General features: G+C 44.7%; 1 protein-coding gene across 1 annotated transcript in view; it reads right to left on the bottom strand.

Moving 5' to 3' along the window:
* LOC306737551 (protein sidekick-1-like) overlaps positions 1-25488 on the bottom strand; it is a gene marked incomplete at both ends in the record, with an annotated part of 212119 nt that overhangs the window by 130063 nt on the left and 56568 nt on the right. The window contains 3 exons of the mRNA XM_079219286.1: positions 22-169; positions 1058-1164; positions 3764-3920. Coding sequence (XP_079075412.1) covers positions 22-169; positions 1058-1164; positions 3764-3920 — 412 coding nt within the window. The remainder of the gene's footprint in view (positions 1-21; positions 170-1057; positions 1165-3763; positions 3921-25488) is intronic.

A 25488-nucleotide genomic window follows, 5' to 3' on the forward strand; every position in this document is an offset into this window, starting at 1 on the left:
AGAGAATAAAGAGACACCTACATTTGGTTGTTGGGGATTATCTTGTGTCCGTCTTTGAACCACGTGACCAGGGGTCGGGGGGAAGAGGCGAGGGGAGGCAGGCTGATGACGGCTGCTCGGCCCTGAGTCACCGTCTTTCTCTGCTCCTCAGCGGAGAAGTTCCTCATAACTGGAGGATGGAAAGAGTATCACTATCAATGCATCAAATTACAATGAGTTACAACGAATATGAATACAAGCAAATCAAATCAAATCACTGAAAGAGCCGCATGGTCACAGCAGGAGACCTACTGTAGCTGTAACACGCTAGCTCTCAGAAGTTCTTCTTCTTTCCTCTGTACGAGGCCCTTAATAGTCCGCTGTCCAGACTGAACATTCTTTCATTCAATGTAGAGATGTATTGAAGCTCTCGGCGTCAGTTAGCAAGCTCGTTAGCTTGGTCGTTAGCGAGACAATAAGTTCAAACTGTTCATTCCAGAGGGTTCTTTGTACGGCACCCCCGCAATGATCCTGTAGTTTACTCCATTGGTGACTCTCCGGCTCTCCGTTGCGTTTAAAAGCAGCACTGTCAGAAAGGCTTGCTAATAACTGTGTGAGGAAAGTTCACACAAATGTGCTTTCCCCCCACGAAAAACGATTCAATTCAATTAACTGATTTCACCGTTTTAAATGCTGCAGTGACTGGGCCATTTGTCTTAAAAAATGCAACGCGGACATACTTTTTGGGTGCATGCTCGGTATTTTAATGCTTAAATGATTTTCACATACTACATTAAATAATTGAAGTTCAACTGAAATTAAATTGGGTGTTTAGAGAGAAAAGGAGAATTAAAAAAAATCTTCTAGTTATTGCAACATTAAAAAAAGTATTTACTTCAACACTATTTTAGACTGCAAAAAGGGATGACTAATTGGAATTTTGGCTGGACTTTAAGAGAGAGGCTGCTTGTTGCTGCTGGATCCGTTTCTTTCAAAACCAGCATCCTTAGTCATTGAAAAGGAACCTCCTGTATTGGTGTTATTAGAACGGAAAAACAAGAAACACTTGTGTACTCACAGGCCACCTGCACCTCTGTTCTCCTGTGTATGACGGCTCCCATCCTGTTCCTCACCATACACTGATACAGGCCGGCGTCAGTCCTCTTCACAGACCGGACAGGCAACCTACAGATGGACAGACACACAGAAGCACGGTGATGAGGCTGTTTGTTTGTTTTTTTTCACTAGTGGGTCAGTTTTTACCACCAATACAATCAAGCAAACAGTTCATTCATAAAAGTTGTTATGAATAATGAATAAAGAAAACATAAGTACAACTTTTTTTTGGTTTATTTTACAATTGTGCTTCATGTAAGTGCAGACAGAGGAAGTCAAATACGTTTTTGGCAGTTTGGAGACCAACAAGACAGAAGGGAAAGAAGGTGGAGGTCTGTTTGTCCATATGTATGCACTCGTGTGCAATCCTCTTTCATGACCTTGTTCGGAGGATGGATTGGACCTAATGTAGTCAAAGTTCCCCAATAACAGAAGGGAAGGCGGAGTGGCGCGTACGTACAGTATGTGTGTGCGTGCGTGCGTGAGTGTGTGTGAGTTGTGTTTGAGAATGTTTTGGACTGTGCGCATGTTTTTCATTTTTTTCTACTGAGAGGGGTAGTTAATGGGGTTTTAATGGACTGTGCTTTACTAATGGGAAGCTTGGCAAAAGATCTAGGTTGGTGCCATGCTGGACAAACGCACAAACACACACGCATACACACACACATATATTACATGAAAACTGGGTAGACACAGTAAAACTGGACATCGCTTTGGGGCTCATTATGAATACCAGGACAGCCAAGTATTTAACTCCCAGGCTGTTGGTGTATGCTTAGTGCCAACACACACAAACCCACACATGTGTGCATCAAAGACTCTCACAGGCAACTCTATCTGAATCAGGAATGGCACATTACACAGCAGCTCCCAAGCTGAAACAGATTTTGATATTGGACTCCGCATCCCTCTTTCTGTCCAAGTTCCATTGCCTTTAAGAGGCGTGTACTAGCTTTCCTTTATATTCCTCACTAAACACAAACTTCAATGTTGACGGGTCCCAATCAATAACATCATTTCTCAGTAAATTTCTCTAACACAGTATCAGCCCAGCGTGTGAAGTCAAAGTCCCCGGTGTGATTCAGGACAAGAACAATTTCAATCAGGTTTTTTTTCTTTCAATAAGACGGCTTCAGCGCTTGAATCTGAGCGCTGAAATGACGAGATGCATTTCCCCACCATGTGACGAGTGCATCAAATTAATAAGACTGTGGATGCAGAGGACCTAGTATTGCTTCATGATACATTAAATAATAGCATCGTCTAATTTCCCCCAAAAATATTTTCCGCCAAAGTGGTGTGTTTTAATCAGAAAGCAAGTGGAGCTGCACAATTAGGCAGCTTTTAATGAACACAAGGGTTGGCTGCAAAAAGCAGACTTTGTGAAAAATTACTTTAATTGTCAGCCAAAACTGTTATTACATTTTTGAAGACAACACAATAGCCTTGTCAAGAGTATTAATAAAAAAACAAAGGTTTTTCTTTGTGTTTTTTGTAAGTCTAAACTTGCCAACTGATTATTTTTAGTGCGACTCACCATGTGTAAAATAAAGTGTGTAAAAAGTGCCAGGCAGCGGCAGCTGGAGAAGGAAACGTAACTGGAGTTTCCATTAATGTAAATCATTTCCATTTACAGCGCTGCTCGTCTGAATCATTCACTGTCCAGTACATTAAACATAAGCATAAGAGGTAATTGAAAATAAAAAAAATCAGACGAATAGAGAAGGTGTTAAAAAGTGTGTGATTCTGTAAAGGCCGGACTTCTTTTGAGTGTGTAAAGAATGGAACGGCATGTAGTGCTTTTATACAGATTCACACACACAGACACACACACACACACACATTGACACACCAACACCAGCAAGAACACTTGGACATGGACAGGAGGAGCTGGGGATCGAACCGCCAACCTGCCGACTCGCTCTACATTAAACTGTGAGTGAAGAAAAATGTAAATAACGTGGATGTGCAAAAATCAATTCTACAATTCCAGATGGTCACACACACACAAATACACACAAACACACACACACTCGTACTAACAAAACTAAACTAGCCAGATCGCTGAGAGCAGTCCAGAGCTACACAACGCCTCCTGGCTCGAACAGCAACTGCCTACAAAATGCTGGCTCAACCTCTCCCTCCCTCAGTGTGTATGCGCTCCCAAGATCCCCTCTATTTCTGAATGATGTGAAAAACAATTTTGTTTCACAGCTGCAGTTTTGCTGAGAGGTATTGCTTAGCTCTCACCCAACAACATACAGAGGGACAGACAGAGAGAGGGGAACGTGAAGGAGAAGGAGAAGAAGAAGAAGAAGAAGAAGAAGAAGAAGAAGAAGAAGAAGAAGAAGAAGAAGAAGAAGAAGAAGAAGTGCTCAGGGAAAGAAGCTCAGACGTATTGATTGGTTCTCCTCTTCTTTCCCTGGACCATATACATATTTATGATGCTGATGTAATTATTAATCTCACTTTGCCTTCACTGTCTAAATGTTCTGACCTTTCCTAAATACACTCCATCACTCTGGGGCCATTGCTCGTATGCTGTTTTCTTCCATGCTACTGGCATGGCTGAACACACAGGAGAGCCTCAGAAGGAAGGATGGAAAACGGGAATAAAAGAAAGAATGGCAGACAGACACACAACCTGCCAGGTCGGCAGATTACTGACCTGTACTGTGGTGTCCAGTCGGTGACGTTGCTGTTGTTGAGAGACCAGCGGTACTGCAGGGGCCAGCTGCCTCCAGCCAGGCAGGTCAGCACCAGCCTGTTTCCCTCCAACACCACCTGCTGCCTCAGTCCACCCCCTCGCAGGTAGGGAGCAACCTCTGCAGACGGAGACACAGAGGGGAAAATGTGTTATTTTTGTTTTAGCGAAGCGTCCGAGTTGGTCATGCTTGGACATCGAAGACAAATTTCATATGATATCATCCACCACGAAAAAAAATGTAATGTTCCACCCTTTACCCACTGGCCGAAACCTTTAAATACCAATGTATCCAGCCTGGAATAACGTTGGCTCTAATCTACTACTGTTTTCACACTGCAAAAAAGGAATTTCAAGAAAGTAAAAAAAAGCCTTGTATCAAGAAAATAAGTCATATTTGCCCCAAAAATGAATATTAATCTTGTCAAGCATGTTTTGATTAGAAAAAATATCTAATTTTAGGAAAGTATGTCTTACTTTTTCTTGATTTTTGGCTTATTTTAAGAAATCTTGTCAAGCAAAAAAATCTGCCAATGGGGTAAGTTTTTTTTGCTTTGATATAGGATGATTTGATTGAATATAAGAATGTTTTGCTTCTTTCTAGAAGGACTGTTTTTGCAGTGCATTCCCTGCTCCTGCAGCCAAGACTCTGACCTTTTCACCTCTGTGACTCTATAATTAGTTACAGGAAGAGTGTGAGTGAGAGAGTGGATCTGCCGACACTCATCTAACCGGATTTACCTCTGGAGAAAGTCCACTCCGTTAGTGAGATCTGTCAAAGCGTTCCTCTACCACTCTTCCTGCAGCCATAAAACTCACAAAAAAACACTTTAATGTTTCCTAAAAAAAAGAAATCTCCCGGAAAGTGTCAGAAAATCCACCACAGAGTATTTGTTGCAATACGCTCAAAATGCTCATTCTTTGATGGATTTGACAATATAAATAGATTGTGTTTACAATAACAGTAATTACAACTGTCAAACGTATGCTCAAGGTAGTTGATTATGACATTACTTTTCAAATTACCAATAAGGGAAACACATGTATGGCATATGATGCATGTCAAAACACTCACGCCTAATATTCTCCATGTAAGCCCACATAACCGCGACACGCATCACCGCCTCGGCGAGTCCTATTTTGCCGCATTGATGCGCATCAACGGTCCAGAAAAGCAGCAGTTCTATCACATTTACTCCCTGGAACGACACGCTGTAACTTGACTACTTCTGCTGGGCACAGAGCATCTGCTGTGTGTGGCTGGCATCAGTTGAATTGCATCAAATGCCAGTGTATATTGCACTCCAGGCTTTTTGTACGAAGAGAAAGGTCACTTTCAACCCACATGTATAACAACAAATATATATATGTAGCGTATGTAACAGCTTTGGACATCCTTATTCATTCAGATGTGATGTGATCAAAGAGATACAGTCACTCAAGCTCACCAGAACTCAACCTTTTACTGTGATCGCTGAGTCTCATAACTTACTTTGCATTCATTGTACTGCCAGACTGTCGAGTATCCAGGCATAGATGGTGCTGTAGAGTGACTCACAGTACCAGCATTGCATCTGGTGACAATGCTGTTGAATCGCTGGCCCGGCCCTGCGAGGCACATTTTGCTGAATGGCTCGGCGGCAGCTGCCGTCGAAACAATGCCGTCCAATCTTTAACTCTTGGCGAAGGTGTTCAGACCTGGCTCACTGGCACACAAGCAGGGCTGCACAAAGGCTAAAGAGTCTGTCCACAGCAACTAGCTGGAGGACCTGTCGGCATCTGTTTAGGCCTGGATGCACTAAACAAAAATCAGCATCTGGGTCCGGGGCGGACCATGGGGGTGGGGGTTTGTGGACAAAAAGATGTACACACACACACACGCACACACGCACACGCACACGCACACGCACACACACACACACACACACACACACACACACACACACACACACACACACAGGGTTAGAGGGGGGCAGTCTTATCTGCTTGCTACAGTACGTATGGACAGGTCCATAACTCTTAGGCAGAGTTTTACATTCTCTCTCTCTCTCTCTCTCTCTCTCTCTCTCTCTCTCTCTCTCTCTCTCTCTGTCAACTCAATCATCTCTCCTCCCTGCCGTTTCAACTTCCTGCGTTCGGTCTTTCCTCGAGCCGTCTCAGTTCGTCTCCGTTTCCTGCCTGATTCCTTATTCCCTGTGGATGTCTCAAGGCCACCTTTTTCTCCCCTTCTCTTTCTCCGCTTTCCACTGTTTCACCCCCTCCTTCTCTCTCTCGCTCTCTCTTTTAAGATTGATAGCTGCCTGCTCCCTGCACAAGAGGGAAGTGTTTCATCTAAGATAGATTTATATGGGAGTGTGTGTGTGTGCGTGTGTGTGGTTGTAAATGTGCATGTGAACGTAAGGATTTATTTGGAATATTCCGTTTCTACAGACGATGGCTGGCAATGCAGACTCCAATGTCATAGTGCTGACCAGCACGATAATTCACCGCTGTGTGCCTGCCCCCGTGTGTGTGTGTGTGTGTGTGAGAGAGAGAGAGAGCAGCACTTTACAGCTTACCAAATATGACCCTCACGAACAAACTGTACAAATAGAAAGATGTGGACGTTCTGCACCTGCTTCCATCCTTTCCACTTATCTCCTCATGGCCATTTAAACCCTTCGTCTGCTTTAGAGGGGGTCCATTAGGAAGTACAGATAGAGGCAGAAAACGTTACATCTGAGAGGAGCAAGGTCAGCTAACAGCCTGTTTCACTCATTGATGTCGTCTCTCCCTCCAGCGCCCCACCCTCCCCAACCCCCCTCGCTGTCTGTCTCGCTGTCACTCAATGTCACTCTCTCGCCCTCACTGTCTTCCCTTCTCCTAACCTGTCTGTCTTTTCTCACAAGCTGTAGCATCCAAGCGCCTGTCTCCCTATCAAGTCCTCCTCTCCTCTCTTTGTCCCTCCCTTAAGTCTCTTGTTGCCCCTCGGTCCATATCTGTCAAAGTGTGTGGCAGCTCAAGGTCTCCGCTTTTTGCCTCTTCGGGGGGAGGATGTCGCCTAACAGAGAGACTGGCCGCTAAATGTGACAGGAGAGTCGAGAGGCAGGCGCACTTCCTCCTTCCTCCTGCCGCAACATGTGCTCCCGGGCCTCGTGAAGCTGCTTTGGCAGATACTGGATACTGGGGAGGAATTCAATTTGCCGGGGAGATGAGCGCTGTGATGGAGGGGAGAGGACGCAAAGGAGGATGAAAGGACAGGAGGAGAAGAAGGATCAAGGTCGCTGCTCCAGGGGGGCTGATGGTCCACTACGACCCCGCTCTCCCCTTCGTCTCTTTTACAGGGACAGCGAGTGTGCTGGAAATTAGGCCCTTCCTGGCTTGTCCTTTGCAAATAGGCCAGTAACGAAGAGCTGTGTTGAGATGTGAGTTTTTCTCTGGCTCGACATGAGGTCAAGGTGCTGCCTAAACCGGTAACAGCCAGAGTAGAGGTTTTGTTTATTTTGTGTTGGAAGGTTGAAATGAAGGTGTTAAAAAGCAGTTGGGTTTGCATTCAGAGACACAGAGGAAAGGAAACCCTGTGATGTAAATGCATTTCAGAGCACTGACTTGTGAGAGTGCAAGGATGAAACCAAAGTTGAGCCGTGGATCTTATTCCAACAGTGCCTGCTTAATTATTGGATATATGTGTGCGTGTGTGTGTGCGCGTGGAAAGTGTGGGTTTATCAGTGTGTGTCAGGTCAGAATTAGGGTCACTCACTCGCGAGAAATCACTTTATCTTCATAGAGCTGAACCCCTACTGAGAGATATAGCTGGCAGAAGTGGCTACAGTCTATGAATACTGATTCACTGTTTCTCTCACACACACACACAAACACACACACACACATTCACTCACTCACCCCTCACCATGCCTTTTTGACGCATGAGGTTGAAGGGGAGAAAATAACTACATCAGACTCTTTTATCACAAGTTCATTTTTTGTGAATAAGCGGGCAAAAATTGCATAGCTCGGCAGTTTTTTTTTTCATGGTAACAGCAGTCTATTTGATTATGGGGTGCAAATTAGTTCTACTCCTTTTTAATCTAATAAGTCTGCCAGCGCTTGTTTCTACAGGCATTTAAAAACACTTAATTGGACTGACAGTGTGTGAGGCGGGAGGGAGAATTATGAGTTTAGATTTTGGCATGTTGCAACCAGTTAGAAAAATAGGGTCGAAAAAAAGGCTAATTAATTGAACAATGTAAAGTGGACGGGCCGAGGAATTACATTACATCTCCTCGGGTGAAAACACAATACAAATTTGGACCAAAAAATGTTTCACAATTATCTCTGATGCCGTTGATGAATACTTACTGCATAAAGATGAGAGAAATTAAGATTACTGCAGCCAACCGCCACCAGCCCACACATTACGACTGTTTTCACCAAAATACACAGATGGTTTTCCCCTTGACATTCAGAGCACATAACGCCCATTCATTAAATGTACTCTTTGTTATAAAAAAACATGAAATATCTGCACAATGCCCAAGTTTCATAATGGTAGGAAAAAACCCTGATTCATTCCGGTACCATGTCGGCTAAAATGTTAGTGACAATCTTATGTGAACAACTGGAAATGTTTAGGGCGACTGTGGCAGGGCCGCCCTTCAATCTGAGGATCGGCGGTTCGAACCCTGGCTCCGCCAGCCGATGTCGACGTGTCCTTGAGCAAGACACTTAACCCTAAATTGCTCCCGTAGCTGCGCCTACGGTGTATGAATGGTTGATAATCCTGATGAGGCACCTTGCATGGTAGCTCCTCTCATCAGTGTGTGAATGATGTCATGTCGTGTTAAAGTGCTTTAAGTGGTCGGAAGATGAGAAAAGCGCTGTACGGGTCCATTTACCATTCAATTTAGGTCAGCAGAAATGATCGAGATACCGTACGATAAGTCGATGACGTAATCATCATGAGAGACCTACCGGTAGTTCAGAGATCAACACACTGGAAGATCTGTTCTCCTTTAAGAGACAAGCTGCCCCTCTCAGTTTTGGTGAAGCAAAAGAAAATATCAAATGTAAAGATGGGCAACAAGAGCTCTGCAGAGATAGCCGGCGGTGGGGGAAATTCACAAGAGTGAGGCCAATTTCATCGGAGCTGTGTCTCTGACCTAAAAGCTGATGAAGTGGAATATCATTTAATCCTCTGTCATGGCACGTCGCTTTGTTTTCCTTCTCTAAATGATTCCTTCTGCTAAATGATGATGACAGTGCCGGTTCCAGTCGTAAAAGCCAAACATGTTCAAAATAACCTTTGTGTGAACGACGGGCGGCGCCTGGATTGAAACGATTACACTCACTTAACACCCCCACGCTGTATGTTTTTATCTCCCGAATGTCCACACCAGCTGGTCCCGGACTAGACCAGATTACATCGGTCTCCGATCAGTTGTGATGCCTGAATCCCGACGATAATAACCTTCACAATCGCAACGTGTTTAGTACAACACAACTGATAGACGACTCCGCCCGTCTCTCACACATCCATCACGGAGCTCTAACTGAAGGCATGTACTGGCCAAACCAGATGACAGTTAAGCACGAAACACCTGCTGCCTTTGATGATGATAAAATCAAAGCGGCTCTGACATTAACCCACTAGGCTGCGGCTCACCCCGCTGATCCCGACAGGCCTCGGTTGAATTGCCAGATCGAGAGTCCGCGGGGAATTTAATTTGCCCAGAGGAAGAGCAGAAAAGGGCAGCGCGAGAGAGAAGAGAACGCTTCCTCGGCTCCATCCACCGTTAGATGGAGCAGACTGGTAGGCGTGGCGAACAGGATTTGAGTGCGGAGCTTTGATCGGGAGTTTAACTCGTGGCTTTTCAAGTCGGCAGCTGCTTTATGACTGCTGAATGTCCGACTCCATACGAGGAACAAAGCCCCTTTCGCCGAAGACCGGATAACACCGCCCTAACCTCCCTTTCCTGCTCGGACAGCCAATCACAGCTCCCTCCCTCTGAGCTCCTTCCTTGCCTGCTCCAGTCATGGTTTCCTCCAGCCCTGACCGGCAGCTGTCTGCAAGGAGGTGACAGCTGACGTGCTGATTGGCAGATGTGAGACCAGGAGAGAAGTCGCCTACACCGTCACACATGCACACGAGGAGATACAAGCTCGGGCGAACAATGTTGAACAGCAGGAGTTCAAAGTTAACGCTCTTGACTTTGTGTCAAAGACGGCGATTGTGTAACGCACTGGGAGTTTGCGGCGAAAGGTTTTCAAGGAGAAACACACTCGGAAAACATTCTATTCTGCTGGGCTCAGGTACAGTAGCAAGTGAAATCAAACAGATGTACCCAATTAATACCTTCAGTAATTATTCTGTCTTTGGCTATTTTGTCCATTGTCAGTCACTGAGTTCTGTTTAGAGGTTAGCATGAGCAAAATGTGTGAGTGAGCTCTTGTTTTAAAATGTCAATGTATTGCTTCCTCTGGCACTTAATAATGCCGGTGTATTATGTCTGTGTGTATGTGTATACATGTGTGTGTACCCGAACCCTAGTTGAAATGTCAATCTTCAATATGTTGTCCTGAAATGAAACAGTGCGCAGTTCATAACAGAACATTGTGTGGTTGCAAGTATGTGCGTGTGTGTGTGTGTGTGTGTGTGTGTGTGTGTGTGTGTGTGTGTACTCTTTAAACATTGCCTGTCTTATGGAGTTTTGTTGCGGCTTCATGGGTTCGCAGGAGTGCAGGTCCATGGAAAGGGGGCAATAATTGGGGCAGAAGGACTGCAGTGGAGGGGTGGGAGATGAAGGGGTGATATGGGAGGTGGAAGTGGGAGGGGGGGATCCGCAGGGCGAGGACGAGGGCGGGGGGTTGTTTAATCAGGTGGACTGTGATCAGTGACATTTAAGAGGTGGGCCACACTGCAGGGCACATAATGCAAGGACGGACGGACACACACACACACACACACACACACACACACACACACACACACACACACACTGAGACGCATCCACACAAACAACTGTCAGCTCCTATCTCCTGATGCGCAGACAGGCGGACAGGAAGAGAGAGGAGGTGAGTGGGAGAGTAGGGGGGGAGTGAAATGAATACTTCCCGCTGAGACGCCACCCTCCACTCTCTCTCTCTCTCTCTCTCTCTCTGAAGAAAGTTGTGTACACAAGCGACTGTGAAAACACCTGAATACTTTTGAATGACTCACAAACACGCACACAATAATTATTCCTCTGTTTTACTCTCAGCGCATTCCTTTTATTCCCTAGACGGCCCCCTCCCTCTGCCTCTATTTTACATCTCATCATTAAAAACAGCCCTTCAGCAGGTAGAAGACAAACGTGTACAAACACACACACACACACACACACACACACACACACACACAAACACACACACACACACATAGTATCAATCAGTCATCAATCAATTGACGTCCATGGACAGATCTGAACAAGGACAACAGAGGATGTCATGGTGGGTGAGTCTTTAGCAGTTGTACATTATCACAACCCCGATTTCACATCACACCCGCTGGGCTTCACACACACACACACACACACACACACACACACACACACACACACACACACACACACACACACACACACACACACACACACACACACACACACACACACACACACACACGCACACTCGACCCAGATCCACATCAATACTGAGAGATTTCATGTGATAGTCTGATGACATGACTGCGGGGTCCATCTCACTCAACACATACGTGTACACACACACAAACACACACAAGCCCAGACATACTAAAGATGCACTCATCTGATCGGCCACCGGTTGAAACCGGCCAGCTGTCAGCTGAACGGCCTCATACATCCGATCTTTGTTCGGTCAAATGCACACACATTCCACATGATGGGGTTTTTTTATGGCGGTAACACAGGCGGTAACATCAGAGAGAGACACACACACACACCATGTTGTTGGTGTGTGAATTGCGTGAAGAAGACATGAAGTTTACAAGCTGTGGAGGATCAGCCTGAAGTTTTTGGAACAACTTTAAGATTGGTTTCAGTTTGAGAGAGATGAGGTCCTGCAACTTGGTGCCGTTTCGAAGAAAAATTAAAGTTACTTGATAGCCAATGTTTATCGATGAACATACAATGGAGTTACAAGTTCAAATAAAAGCGTGTGTGTATGCGGTCACTTATAGTCCTGAGAAATAAAGAAAGTAACGCGTGGACTTCATATGTGCCTCAGAAAAAGAAAACTCCACGATCACTTAATATCCTTAATCTCTTCCAAGCCTCCTGGTCTTCAGCTCATTTTCTTTCTTTCACTTCCCCGTTTTGCTAAATGTTGGTCTGCCCGTCCTTCGACAAAGCGCAGGGGCTCTCTTTGGAGCGTACGTGTCGTGCATGAGCCGTCCACACACACCTGTCTGTGCTAGCCATCATCCCCTCTGACAGCTGCCACTGTCCTGACCTTGGGCGTTGTGGGCTACGTGGTTTTGAAGTGATTGACGAATCGTATCCTTTCATTCATTATTGAAGGCGGAGATCAAAACCGCTGCAACCTGGATATCACCGTGACAGCCCGGCAGACCAGACAGAGGTAAAGAGGGGAGAGAGCGGGGGCGGACGGGCAGGGGAGGGCGGAGGACGTGGGAGAAGGAGAAGGTCACCCGAGCGAAAAAGTGCAGGTGAGAAGTGAGGTTGGGGAAGCAGAAGGGCACAGGGGGAGCCGGGAAGTTGGGTGCGGACGGTGGAGCATCCTAAACAGCAGCAGCACTCGTGTTCCCGTTTAGCATTCGTTCAGAGATCCTGAGGCTCGGCCCGCGTCCGGCGCTCTGCTCAAAAAAGGCTTCAAAAATGAATATTAAAGCCATAAACAACTCTCGGCGGTTAAACGAGTTTAAAATAGACGGCCAGGATGAAAGAGATCATTCTACAGAGACGACACATACAAATAGTGCAACTACAAAGCATACCTTCCCACCTGAAAAGGTTCTGACTCTCTAACGTCACGAAGAAAGCCCCCTAAGGGAAACACTGACGTCAGTCCGGGTGAGGAGTAATTTATGCCCCGCTCATTTATACTGGTGCCAGGAAATAAATTCGGCCGAGGAGCAGAAGCACGTCTCTGGTGTCCGTCCTCGCCTAACACTCTGAACTTTGTCCCACAGTCTTCACTCTTTCATCTTCCTTCCCAGTCCTTTTGAAAATCTGCCTTCATCAGTCTCCACCATCCTCGCCCTGTGCTCACCTCTATTTTCTTTTCATCCCCTACCCTTTAGCTGATTTTGGAGCGTGGCTCTCTATTCAAAAGGAGTGCATGTTATGTCCGCTGGCTATGCCCGTTACCTGTGTGGGCCCGAATAAAAACTCCAGCGCTTTAAAGTCCGGAGGGAGTCAAAAATAAGTGTTCGGAGGTCACGCCGCAGACACATGCGGTAACACAGACCAACTTGAATGATTAATACAAATTCAAGTAGGTTTCTAAATGTGCGGATACCACGACGAGGGTTGAGTTGCAGTATTTCATTCATTTGGTTAAAAAAAAAAAAGTTTTCAGTATCTTTATATAGATTCGTGGGTGGTTATGATTTCAGGACAAATCATTTACAACCTAACTCCATAGTTCCGAACCATGCTTTCAGCAATTATTTTCTAAGAGTAATAAAAAAACGCTGATTATAACTTAATCAGATTTGAAGTTTCTCCCAACGTGCTTCTCTCCCTCACTGTTGTTGTCCATCTGCCCTTTTCTTCACACTTTTCAACTAATGTGTTGCTGTCGGGTGTGTGTGTTTGTCTTTATGTGTGTTTGTGTGCGTGTGTGTGTGCGCGTGCATGTGCGTGTGTGTGCTTACGCCCGACTGTGCATGTGCCCATATGCTCGGTGAACGCAAGTGTGTGTGCGAAAACTTGGATGTTTACTTCCTCCTTTCCACAGTGACAACATCTGCCACCGACTGCAATGCACACAGGGTCTTCGTCAACTCCTTCACTCTCCCAACTACCCTCCTCCTCCTCTTCCCTCCCTCCCTCCCTCCCTCCCTCATCAGACAAGGGCAGCTCGGTGGCACACCGTTTGAAGGGCAGACTCCGTCTCCGTAAACGTTTCTTTTACAGACTCAAATAAATTCAATAAGACTGACAAATGTCCTTGCCAAGATACAATATGACTTTCTTTTCCGAGTGTTTACTTACTTGCACGTTTATACACAGAAGCGAGAGCTTACGCACAAATATAGGCAGACGCACGGAGGTTGAGAAACAAACCGACCCCGGCGCAGCTGTTCCCAGGAACAGCGAACAAGGCAACTGATAATGACGAAGGAAGCACAGACAGAGAAGAGTTTGAAGCGCACATGCTTATTGTTTGCCGGATAATTCATTGTTTAGCTTTTTCGATTTCTCAGTGTGTCGGTGAGCTGATGGAGTGGGTATTTTTAGATTTCGTTTGGGTGAATATTTATGTGACGCTCGCTGGGGTAGTTTAAAGAGATGGTTGTTCAAAATATCTTTAATTATCTTGCTGTCACAAATACTCTCTGAGGCAAACTTCAGTTGCGCTTGTTTGCGGGTACACATTCCTCATATTCACCAAAAAGACATTAATAGCAGTAGTCGTCCCAGTTTACCAAGCAGGGTGGTGGGCGAATCACTCATTACTTTCTCTTAGTTTTCTCCCCCATCAAGTAAATGTGATGTATGACTGAAGTTCTTTTCGCAGCAGGCGCACGCCACATGCTTCTTGCTACCTGCAGCTTTTCTACTGATATCTAGTACTAATATTCACTTCAAGACTCAGACTGAACACAGTAAATTCCAGCGGGGAATATGAACCTTTCAGGGCGAACTGAACTACTTCTTGGCTCAAGAGAAAAAAAACTAAAATACAGCTTTTCAAAAGTGTCCCCACAAACGGACAGGAAGACAGTCATCGGCACATAATGCAAAGAGACAGGACAAGTCATTTAAACTTGTGCGTAACCTGCATTCATATCAGGGACACTGTGAGTGTGTGTGTGTGTGTGTATGTGTGTGTGTGTGTGTGTGTGTACTGAGTGAGTTAGTGAATCACTGGAGGAAAATAACACAGCAGGCCATCATGATTACACAGTGACTTGTGTTCTTGTCTTGTCAAAATGCTCCTACATATTTTGACAATGGACTGCTACTCCATGCTGTTTGAAACTGCACGATAATGGAAATTAAGCACTTTAATACGCGTCTCCTGGTGTTGAAATGGGTTCCGATGCAAATAGACATGACCATAGATCTGCTAAAAAAAAAGAAAAGATAAACTTGTCTGACTTAACCTCCGAAAGATTGGTCGTTCATCTAAACATATCTACAGGTGGATGGGGTCGCCTCGGGAAATGGTCAAGAGAGCGAAAACTGTAGTTGCTAGCAGAAGCCTTGAAGAAGATGGGAAAGAAGAAAAAAAAATTACAATTACAAAAGCCTCCACCTCCTCCCCCCATGTAGGTGCGGGATAAGAGAGGGTGAAAGAGAGAGACGTTTGAAAACTTCAAAGCTACTCAGGAATTCAAAGTTCAGAGTTTCATCTCCTTGAGTCTTCTTGCAATTTGTAAGTCAGTGTGGGGAGATGTGTGTGTGCGTGTGTGTGTGTGTGTGCGCACATATCTATTCATGCGAGTGTGTGCAGCAAGAGCAAAGCAATGGTGAAGATCACGCATGCGAGCTTGTGGATTTAAAATGTGCTCGTTAGATACTAAAAGTCCATCAGAGACGTATGGAGACAGTCATTGGTATTCCTTGTCCTTTATGGTTACGGCTCAGTTGAAATATTGATAAAAAAAAGAAAAGAAAAGACAAGTGATTTCAGGTGAGAACATACACCACCACTCTCCTCGCTCACTCACTCTCTTTGCCTCTCACTTCATTGAATACCCACTCGCTCGCTTCCCTTTGATTCCTCCTCCCCCTCCTCCTCCTCTTCCTCCCCCTCTTCAAGCTCTCACCCGCCCTCCTCTCTTTGCCTCTTCACCTCAGCGTGCTGCCCCGTCATCTCCATCTCACTCCGTCTTCCATTCTTTCCCTCCGATGCCGCCTGCTAGCATCGCGGGCCCATGATTAAGCGCTCCATCATGGGCCCCCCTCACCACGCAGTCAGCACTTTCATTTATTCACTCCTTCATTTCAATCTCACCGTCTCTCTTGATTTCCTTTTCCTTTTATTATTTATATCTGCCGTTATGGTTTTGTTGTGATGACAAAAAAAAATAAAATCCTGCCCACGGCACGGCACAGGTGCGGCGGTAAGTGCACACAGACCTTGCTACCAGAAAATGTTTAACGCTAAGACACATTCACGGACGAAGCTAATCTATCTTCTGTTTCAGCCGCACAAAACAAATTGCCGCGGGTCAAGACCTGCTTTTCCTTTAGTCTGTTGATGAGATAAACAAGCGCTCTGTCATCCTCACCCTCTCTCTCTCTCTCTGCTGGTAACGTCACATGGCTGTATTGAACGTGACACTCTCGTTAATCCACATTCAGTCAGCCACTGCATCTCTCCTGAACGCAGCCCGCACCCATCCAGGTACACAGACCTGAAGCAGGAGAGCTCATGAATAGCTAATGGAAAAGACACAACAACGCTCGGATTCACAGAAAATGGCCTTTACGCCATCAGCTCCACTATTGGCTGCCGGTCGGGGGAGACGAGGGCGTGGGGGTGGGGGTGAGTGGAAGGGGGGGGGGGGGGATTGATTGAACATAAAGGGTGAGCGAGTAAAGCGATATGTGTCTGGGAGAGAGAGTAATTGTGCATGTGTGTGTGTGTTTGCGTGTGTGAAATCGAAGCAATGCGTGCGAGCGTGATTGAAAGAGAAGAAGAGAAATGGAACATATTATATGAAGTTATTGAAAAGAAAAAGAAAAAGTAATTTCACACACACAGCCCATCTGCCAGTCTGTCTGAAAGGCTTATCTGCACACATGATTACTAAACCTGATAAACGACACATACGACCTCTCGTCCCGCACACAAACACAAAAGCCCGCCGCTTGTGTGTTTGTGGTTTGTGTGTAACGATAAAAAAACGTTTATGGCAAAGATGGCTATAAAGGGAGGCGCCTAAGCTACTGTGGCCCTAAGAAAGAAGGAACTAGCATATACAAGAAGTGGACGTAGTCATCGTGGCGTTTCCCACTGGTTTGTGGACTGCCGTTAGGAGGCCACGAGTTCCACCTCCATCTTGGATTACGACCGTTATGCAATGAACGGCCAATGAACGGAAGATACAATATTAGAGACGCCGTACACGTCTCTGGCTGCGGCAGCGACCTGTCAATCACAGTAAGCCTGCCTTAAAGCATACTCCGCTTCAAGGTCTATTTTACTCTAAACTAACATAGAACATAAATAAATGTACGAAATTAACATCATTCTGCATTAAAGAAGACTTCAAACACTCATGTTTACGATGTTTATACTGAGGTAATGAATCAGGAAACACACTTCCATACAATCAGACTTGTTTTTGCATCCGGAGGAGTCGCCCCCTGCTGGTAAGTAGAGAGAATGCAAGTTTTAAGACACTTTCGCATTGGCTTCACTCTGCAGATCTCCAAGTTGCCGCCGGGCCAAAACGCAGGTATATTAAAGAAAGCAACAACTAAGAGTGACAATCATTTTTGATGAACACTGACGTTCAACACATCAAGTCTGAAAAGGCAATTATCCTTTTCAAACGACTTTAGTGTATTAGGTAAATCAGCTTAATAATGGTTATCGGAGTGAGTTATCAGGAATAAACAGTGTTGTTTATTCAAGGGAGAGAGCAAAGGACAAATACTGCAACAACTGCTCTCGTTACTGGAGGCCTCTTTGCATACAAACTCCAAATATCACTTTGATAAAGTCTTGGTCTGATTAATCAAGCTAATCAGCAGGGGGGGGGGCTGGCAGCTCTTCCTCCCCGCCCCGCAGTCTCTCTCCCTGGCTGGGGCTCTGCAGCAGTTTCCTCACTGTGGAGAGCCGCGATTGGCTCAGGAGGTTTTCCTGCATATTAAAACGTCTCTACAACACCTCAAGCCAAAAAATGTGAACATTGTAACTCCCTCTTCCATAATATGAGTTAAATGCTTTAAACTTCCTGGAACCAAACAGGCTTTTACAGGCCTTAAGTGAAAGTCCAGCTTTCATAAAAGAGTGAAACTACTCCAGTTCACGAACCACAGAAATGATGCAAGGCTGGCCTCGTGAAAAAGTTGGGAAAATATTAACAGTTATGATAATCCAGGAAGTCTAAACACGGTATCCTTGGGAAAGAAATCCTTGGAATGTGTGTGTGTGTGTGTGTGTGTTCCCTCACCAGCATGGCGTACGGTGTGCTGATGAAATACATCATCATAATTGAATATAAAAGCCACGTGACACCTCAAGTACAACATTGTGTTGACAAATTGCCCGCCACCACTTAACACATTAAGGAAACACAAAACACTGAAGGGGTGAAGATTAAACACATCTGTGTTAAGTTATTGTAAAATACATCCATTATCCAATCATCCAAAGTGTCAATTATTTCTTAAAGTGCATACTTTGAAACAATCTACAATTTCTGAATGTTGAGCCATGAAACACAAAGGTCTTCAAAATCTCATTGTTTAACAATGTGTGCAGAGGCGTGACATATATATACGTACATATATTATGATTCAATCTCCCGTGGTTTACATAAATAAATGTTATTTTGAATTGTGATGTCAAGCTTCACTTTGATTAGCTATTTAATATGTATTTGCTGGAGGGTTTAAAAGTGAATAATGTAAAAATACTTCTCACATCAAGTCAGAGGAACAGATAACTCTTATGTGATTGTGTCTTTTGTGCCCGATGAAAGCGTATAAAACGTACTGAATGTTCATGGCTGTAGCTTTCTTTTACGGAGGTCAAACATGCCCCAAAAGAATAGTTCATGCACACATTCAATTATTCATTAAATCATTTTGAGGTGTGAAATGATGAGGTGAAAGACAGACATTTACGGCCAAGTTACGCAATTCTATCACCCATCCCAGCCCCCCAAAAAAGGAAGAAAAATAACACTTGATGTGGAGTCGCAGAGCAGAGGTGGAGTCACACCACCTCTGCTCTGGTAACTTTTAGAGAACCTTCATCTCTCCTGGGATCTCGCTTTAGCAGGCGGTGGCATATAAAGCAGGAATGTCGCAATCACTCTTGTGCTGTGTGGGTGCTAAAGGCAAAGCCATGGTGACAGGGACAACATTTTCATTTTGCACAAAAAGCAGACAAATTCTGCTCCTCCTAAATGATTTCTTTTCCTTAGCAAGACTCACAAAATGTCAACCCACTATTCATTCCCACACAGAGGGGAGCACATGTCAAAGAGAGACAAAGGCTGCAGTTTTTCCAGAAGGTTGGAGTGTGTGTAATCCGACATTTGTCCAGTACAATTAATGGAACAAATAAATATACAGCAACTACTGCATGCTGCCATTTTGTTTTATGTTTTCTGTGCATCAACATGCACTTATAATGCTTGAAGAAGGCAATGCTATCCTGTTGATATCGGACTACTCTGAGGGTGGGAAGAGATCCCAACTGGAGATGAAACAGTATAGAAACTTTATACAACTTTCACAGTGAGAATTTTGTTTATCATGGTTATGTAGTCGCCGATCTCTGATAATGTTCCACTGTAAACAACCCATCCGTGTTTAAATTGACACGAGGACAACGAAGGTTTTGTTCAGTTACATTATGATGCGTTCAGGCTCCGTTCAGTTAAAATGAACATTGGGCGAAGGTAAACTCAAACGTTATCATGACGTGTAATCTCGTAAAATGTTGGTGGTGTTAATTACTTAAGTTACTTAATTAATTAAGTTAATTAACTTAATTAAATCCAGGTGTTTGTATTTATAACAACATGAATAGATATTAGAGATACATTATGAGCTGTTTAACTTCACTAGCTTATGATACATGGCAAGATTCGTTTTGATCGATAAAAACACAATCATTTATTTCCTTACAACAAATCCTTATTTCCTTTGAATTGTGTTTTTATGAAGAAAAAAAGAACTATAGATGACTATAACAAATAATATTTCGAGTTTTTGATAGTTTACACTGACTTCCGAGCCGTTGAAATGATTTTACAGACGGATGGAGCCTAGCAGACCAGCTGCTGTAATCAAACAACAAGGAATCCGTGCCTGCCAATACGGATTTCATATGGATCATGAATGATCCATATTGGCAGATGATTGTGGTCGCAAAAAAAGCGTGATATGGGATCTCTAAAAAGTTAGATTTGATCCCTTTATTGCTTTTGTGCTGCTCCGATCTGTGAGTTTTATGATTCGTTGCACCACAAATGAACTGCATGCTGCTGTCGGACGAATCAACTTTAAAGACAATACTAAGCAAAAAAGAAAAGGAGCCCTTTAAGTCATCATCACGCAGCTGTAGGGGGCACTCGTGTGGCCACCGCAGCAGAAGAAGAACGCCAAATCTCCTCTGACCGACACACAGCAGCTCCCTGAGCAGCAATATCACAACCTCCCCCCGGGACGGCACAGCAGAGACAGGTAATAAGCAGCAATCTTACTGTGAATGTTGGAGTGCAGGAGAGACAGAGATAGATGGTACAGTAGAAATACATCACACACACACACACACACACACACACACACACACACACACACACACACACACACACACACACACACACACACTTTGTTGTAGAAGCTGTACTGTGAGGATGTATTGCTGAGTGCAGACTAATTGGAACATTCATTATTGTTACACTGAATTACAGCATTGTCCCTGATACTATTGATCCCTGAATTGTGTTTGAGGTTGTGTATGCACCTGTGTGTGTGCGTGTGTGTGTGTGTGTGTGTCTTTATGACCAAACCTCAATCACTAAACAGCTACTTCTCAGCTCTTTTGATCTGACTCTTGACTTTGACCTTTTAGACTGCTTTCAATCAGGTCCTCACAGTCCTGACTGAATGACAGACGCGGGTCTTTCTGTCTCACACGAGCAACACACCCACACAAACACACACACACACACACACACACATACGCGCGCACGTAGTGTGACAGGTCCTGTCTCCAGTTGACAGGGTTTTATATCAGCAAAGACATCAAGCCGCCCACAAACCTCCCCCTCCCTCCCCCCCTGACCCTACGACCACGCCATGATGAGAGATGGGACAATCTGCTCCGTGACAGCTCCACTCATACAATTTAATACACACACATGCACACACACACACACCCCAAAGACATGCTCATTGTCTGAACACAAAATGATAGAGGGTAAGGCTCCATTTAGTATATGCCTGCATCGTGTGAATGTTTGTGGATATCATAAGAACACTTGCCTGCACTTGAGTGTGTGTGCGTGTGTGTGTGTGTGTGTGTGTGTGTGTGTGTGTGTGTGTGTGTGTGTGGCAGCCTCTTAACTGAAGGCTTTGTTAAACTCTTGTTCATCATAACTGTGATGCTCTAGCCCGAGGGCTTAGCGGCATAAAGCAATTTCCCTCTCGTTACACCAGGCGTATATTAACCTCCAAAAACCGTCAAACACGCAAATAGTGACTCAAACACACACACACACATACACACACACAGACACACACACTGCTCTCTTGCCATTTATCAGTGATGTCAAAAATAGCAGGGACTATTCTCTTGAGTAGGTTATTTATAATGCTGCGTACTCCCTTATCGGCTTGATAGTCTACGGAGTAAGATCTGTCTTTCACCGCAGGCTTTGTGAAGGCTGTTTCTGAACAGGAAGCGAACAACAAGTCAGACAGACGGAGACAGTTCGAGGCAGCGTTACCCCACCTGTCCTCCTACTTTGTTATATTCATGACCGAAACAAACTTGGGTTGGCTGGTGGAACAACTTGCACTGTAATGAAGGGCATGGTGTATTCCGCATTACCCCCTTCAGTCTCACCCCAAGGCTGTTCTGGAGCTTTCCATCGACTCACACCATCTTCCTCGGTGGATGGAGTTTACCAGTCGTCAACACGGACCAGAAAAATGGACCTTCTTTATTTTATAATGGACATTTGAAGTGAATGGAACCTTTCTGGGACTCGCAGTGAGTCTTGTACATAGTGAAAGTGGCCTAATACGGAGTAGCTGGAGATTGATTCAGCTCGGTTCACGGCAGCTGTAATAGCAGTTCGGGTCTGCAAACTCATTCTATCCACAGCTTTATAAAGAAAAAAACTAGCTATCATTTACGCACTCTCCCCTTTATTTATCAGTCCCAACACTCGTTGCGTTTATACATCCCCACGGAAGTATGAAGGAGTTATTATGTACTCCGCTTCTTCTTCCTCTCACTGCGGCTTCCTTAAACCTCCTCTTGCATCTAATGTCATCTGTCTTTCATGCTTGTTTGCCTCTTTCCCATTGTTATTATTTATCCCCATCCTTCTCCAACAACATTGCCCTCCCACCTTTTACCTTTATCTGCCGCCATCTTCCTCCTGTCCATCTCACGTCTTTTCACAGACTGCAGATGGACCGCGGAATCTCTGCCTAGACCATCTAATGAGCAGCGAATAACACACAAGCATGATGGAATGGAGAGGTCAGGTAAAAGAATGTAATGTAAAGAGGGAGAGGAGAGTGAAGGAACGGAGGGCAGCTGACTGAGTTAGATTCAGAGAGCCAATTTAAGAGCAACATGCAGGTTTAGTTTCTTACAGAGTTTACACTTAGTGAATAGATCCAGCCTTAGATGGCATTGTGCAGTGTTCCGAAAGAGAAAAAGGCCTGTGCACGTTCCGCACAATGGATTTTATGTGATGTAGCGTTAATGTCGGTGTGTGTTGTGCGTTTTATGAAGAGATGCAACTACAGCGGGGCTGCAGAACTTGTAGACCCAGGAGTTTTTTTATTTTATTTTATTTCTAAAATCTAGTTTCTACACATGAATTAATTGGGGTTGCCGACCCGCAAGTTGCTCTTTAAGGCAAACATGGAATAGTGACGATTGAACGAAAAGAATGAGGCGATCGGTCCACGCGGAGGCGAGTGGGAGGGGTAAAAGGCTGGACCGCCACTCAGCAGGTTTCACGGTAATGCCACCGCATCCCGTGAATATGGACACGCCATGCAACATGAGAGCCAGCGGGAAGACAGTTTTAATTAGGGGTCATCTACTGTGTGTGTGTGTGTGTGTGTGTGTGTGTGTGTGTGTGTGTGTGTGTGTGTGTGTGTGTGTGTGTGTGTGTGTGTGTGTGTGTGTGTAGGATTAGCAAATGATGTCTGTGCCTCCATCATTAGAATACTGACTTGTCTGTGTGCAGCTGCATGTGCATGAAGAAAAAAGCAAAGCAGACAGAAATACATAAAGACTTTCATATATATAGATAAGTGGTTTTGTTTTGTTTTGATTGCTGTTTATTGTTGTTTTATTGTTGTTTATTAAGTCAAATATCCAGGAAAATGCTAGTTTTCTCTGGCTGGTTTAAGCCGTTCATATGTCATGATTTGCTGCTCTTATTATGTGTGTTTGGACAAAATGGGCAACGTTACTCTGGAGCATGGAAAATTATGAAAGGCCTTTATTTCAGTATTTTACAACCATTTAATGACGGATTGATTAATCAAAATAGAATTACAGATACATTCATAATGAAAACCAGAGCATACAGCCGTACGAGCTGCTCCGTGTTTTGAGATAATTGCTGACGTCAGCATATTTCGCATGTTACAGCACATTCTGAGTGGGCCGTGAATGTCTGTACCAAATTTCACGGGAATCCATCAGATTGCTGTTGAGACACTTCCCTTAATGTGTAACCAAAACATGTCAACCTTGAGGTGACACTGCAGAAAAGACTGCTGGCTCACTGAAGTCTGAAGGATTCCTCCCCTGGGGAACATGACTGTCTGGACAAGACTTTGTGGAATCCATCCAATAGTAATTTAGATGTTTTAGTCTGGCCAAAAGTCGTGTGCTGACAGCTCGACTTTGCCAACCCAAACGCCACACTGGCCTAGTTGTGTGAGTTACAAAGAAACAGATACATTAGAATAAAAGATAGTTTTCAGTTTGATTTGACTCACTCATAAAGAACATTATTGTTCAGGCAGGAGACAAGTTGAGACAAATTGAGCAAGAACGGGGAAAAAAAAACAGGAAAAGACAGGGAGAAAGAAACACAAAGGACACATTATGTGTTACTATGTGAATAATTCAGGATGTTAGTTCAGACTACCAGTGACTCCGGATTTGGCTCATTGCCTCTTATATTCAGGAAATGATCGTATAATTGTCTGCGACTCCCTTAGTTCATGTAACACCTAGAGTGACCTTCTCTTACAGCCCCACCGTGTCGCTCCAGCCATGTGATGTCAGTGGCAGGACACACCTTGGAGAACAACACCAGCACTCTCCGTTCTCAAACACTGGAGGTTTTGATTCAGGGGAAACTGTGACCTTTTCCTCTTCTGCCTCCCAATCCTCCTCCTCCTCCTCCTCCTCCTCTCTCCTCCTCTGATCCATTCATCACACAGACAGGCAGTGTGTTTTAACTTGTGCTCGGTGTCACTAGAGCAGCCTATTTGACTGGAGGAGGAGGTAGATAAAGGGAGGCGGAGGAGAAGGTGAATAAGTGACAAGAGAGGAGATACAGGGAGGCGTGGCGAGGGGTCCGACTGCGCCAACGCAACAGAGATAAGCCTCCGCGGAACAAAAAGGAATCTGCAATGACGACTTGTACGTTTATATTTAATACGTGCCATCCTTCTTTCTCACCCTTTAGTTTGTCTGGTGTCAGTTTGAGTCAACAGTCGTTTTCATTGCTCTAATTTCCTTTGGAACAAGACGTCAGTTATTGGGAGTCGGCTTTTGTCATTCCATCAAGACCGACTTTTAACCAAATTATCCTTTTAGCTCAGTCAGAAATACATGATGTGTTGATAAAACCGATCAAAGATAAATGTTGAGGCGTGCAACTATAACATCTCATGCATTTGCATTTGTGTGTGTGTGTGTGTGTGTGTGTGTGTGTGTGTGTGTGTGTGTGTGTGTGTGATGGTTACCTGCTGTGCATACTCTCATTCAAGTCCTATGTGACCCATTCAGCCCTGCACCAATGCTCGTCCCTTGCTATTTTGTGTGTTGTGTGTGTGTTTATGTGTGTCTTGCGTGCTTGTGTGTGTGTACAGATTCCAATTTACTGTGAAATCTGACAGCCCCTCTCTAATTCCCACAGAAGGCCGAGTAGTGGGTTAGGAGGGAATTACTACTGTTACATACCCGCCAAGCTGATTACCTATCGACTGGTCTAAACATTCTGGCAAAGCCACACTATTCCAGCGTGTGTGTGTGTGTGTGTGTGTGTGTGTGTGTGTGTGTGTGTGTGTGTGTGTGTGTTATAGAAACGCCTGGATGAGACAGAGTAATCGGTGACAATCTAATTCAGCCTGTCTTACTTTCCTTATCTGTTTATTTTAGATATAAACAAACACACAAACACACACACACACACACACACACACACACACACACACACACACACACACGCACACACACCGCCTAATCACACATTCAGACATTTACCTGGTGGCTTTATTAGGACTGATTGGCCAGGCAGCCCTACAGCCACAACGATCAATACGGTGACGGGAGGATGACATCACAGTGTGAGATGAACCCGGGTTAAACACTTATCGGTCCAA

This window comes from Taurulus bubalis, assembly GCF_910589615.1.
Source record: "Taurulus bubalis genome assembly, chromosome: 6".
NCBI classification, from domain to species: Eukaryota; Metazoa; Chordata; class Actinopteri; order Perciformes; family Cottidae; genus Taurulus; species Taurulus bubalis.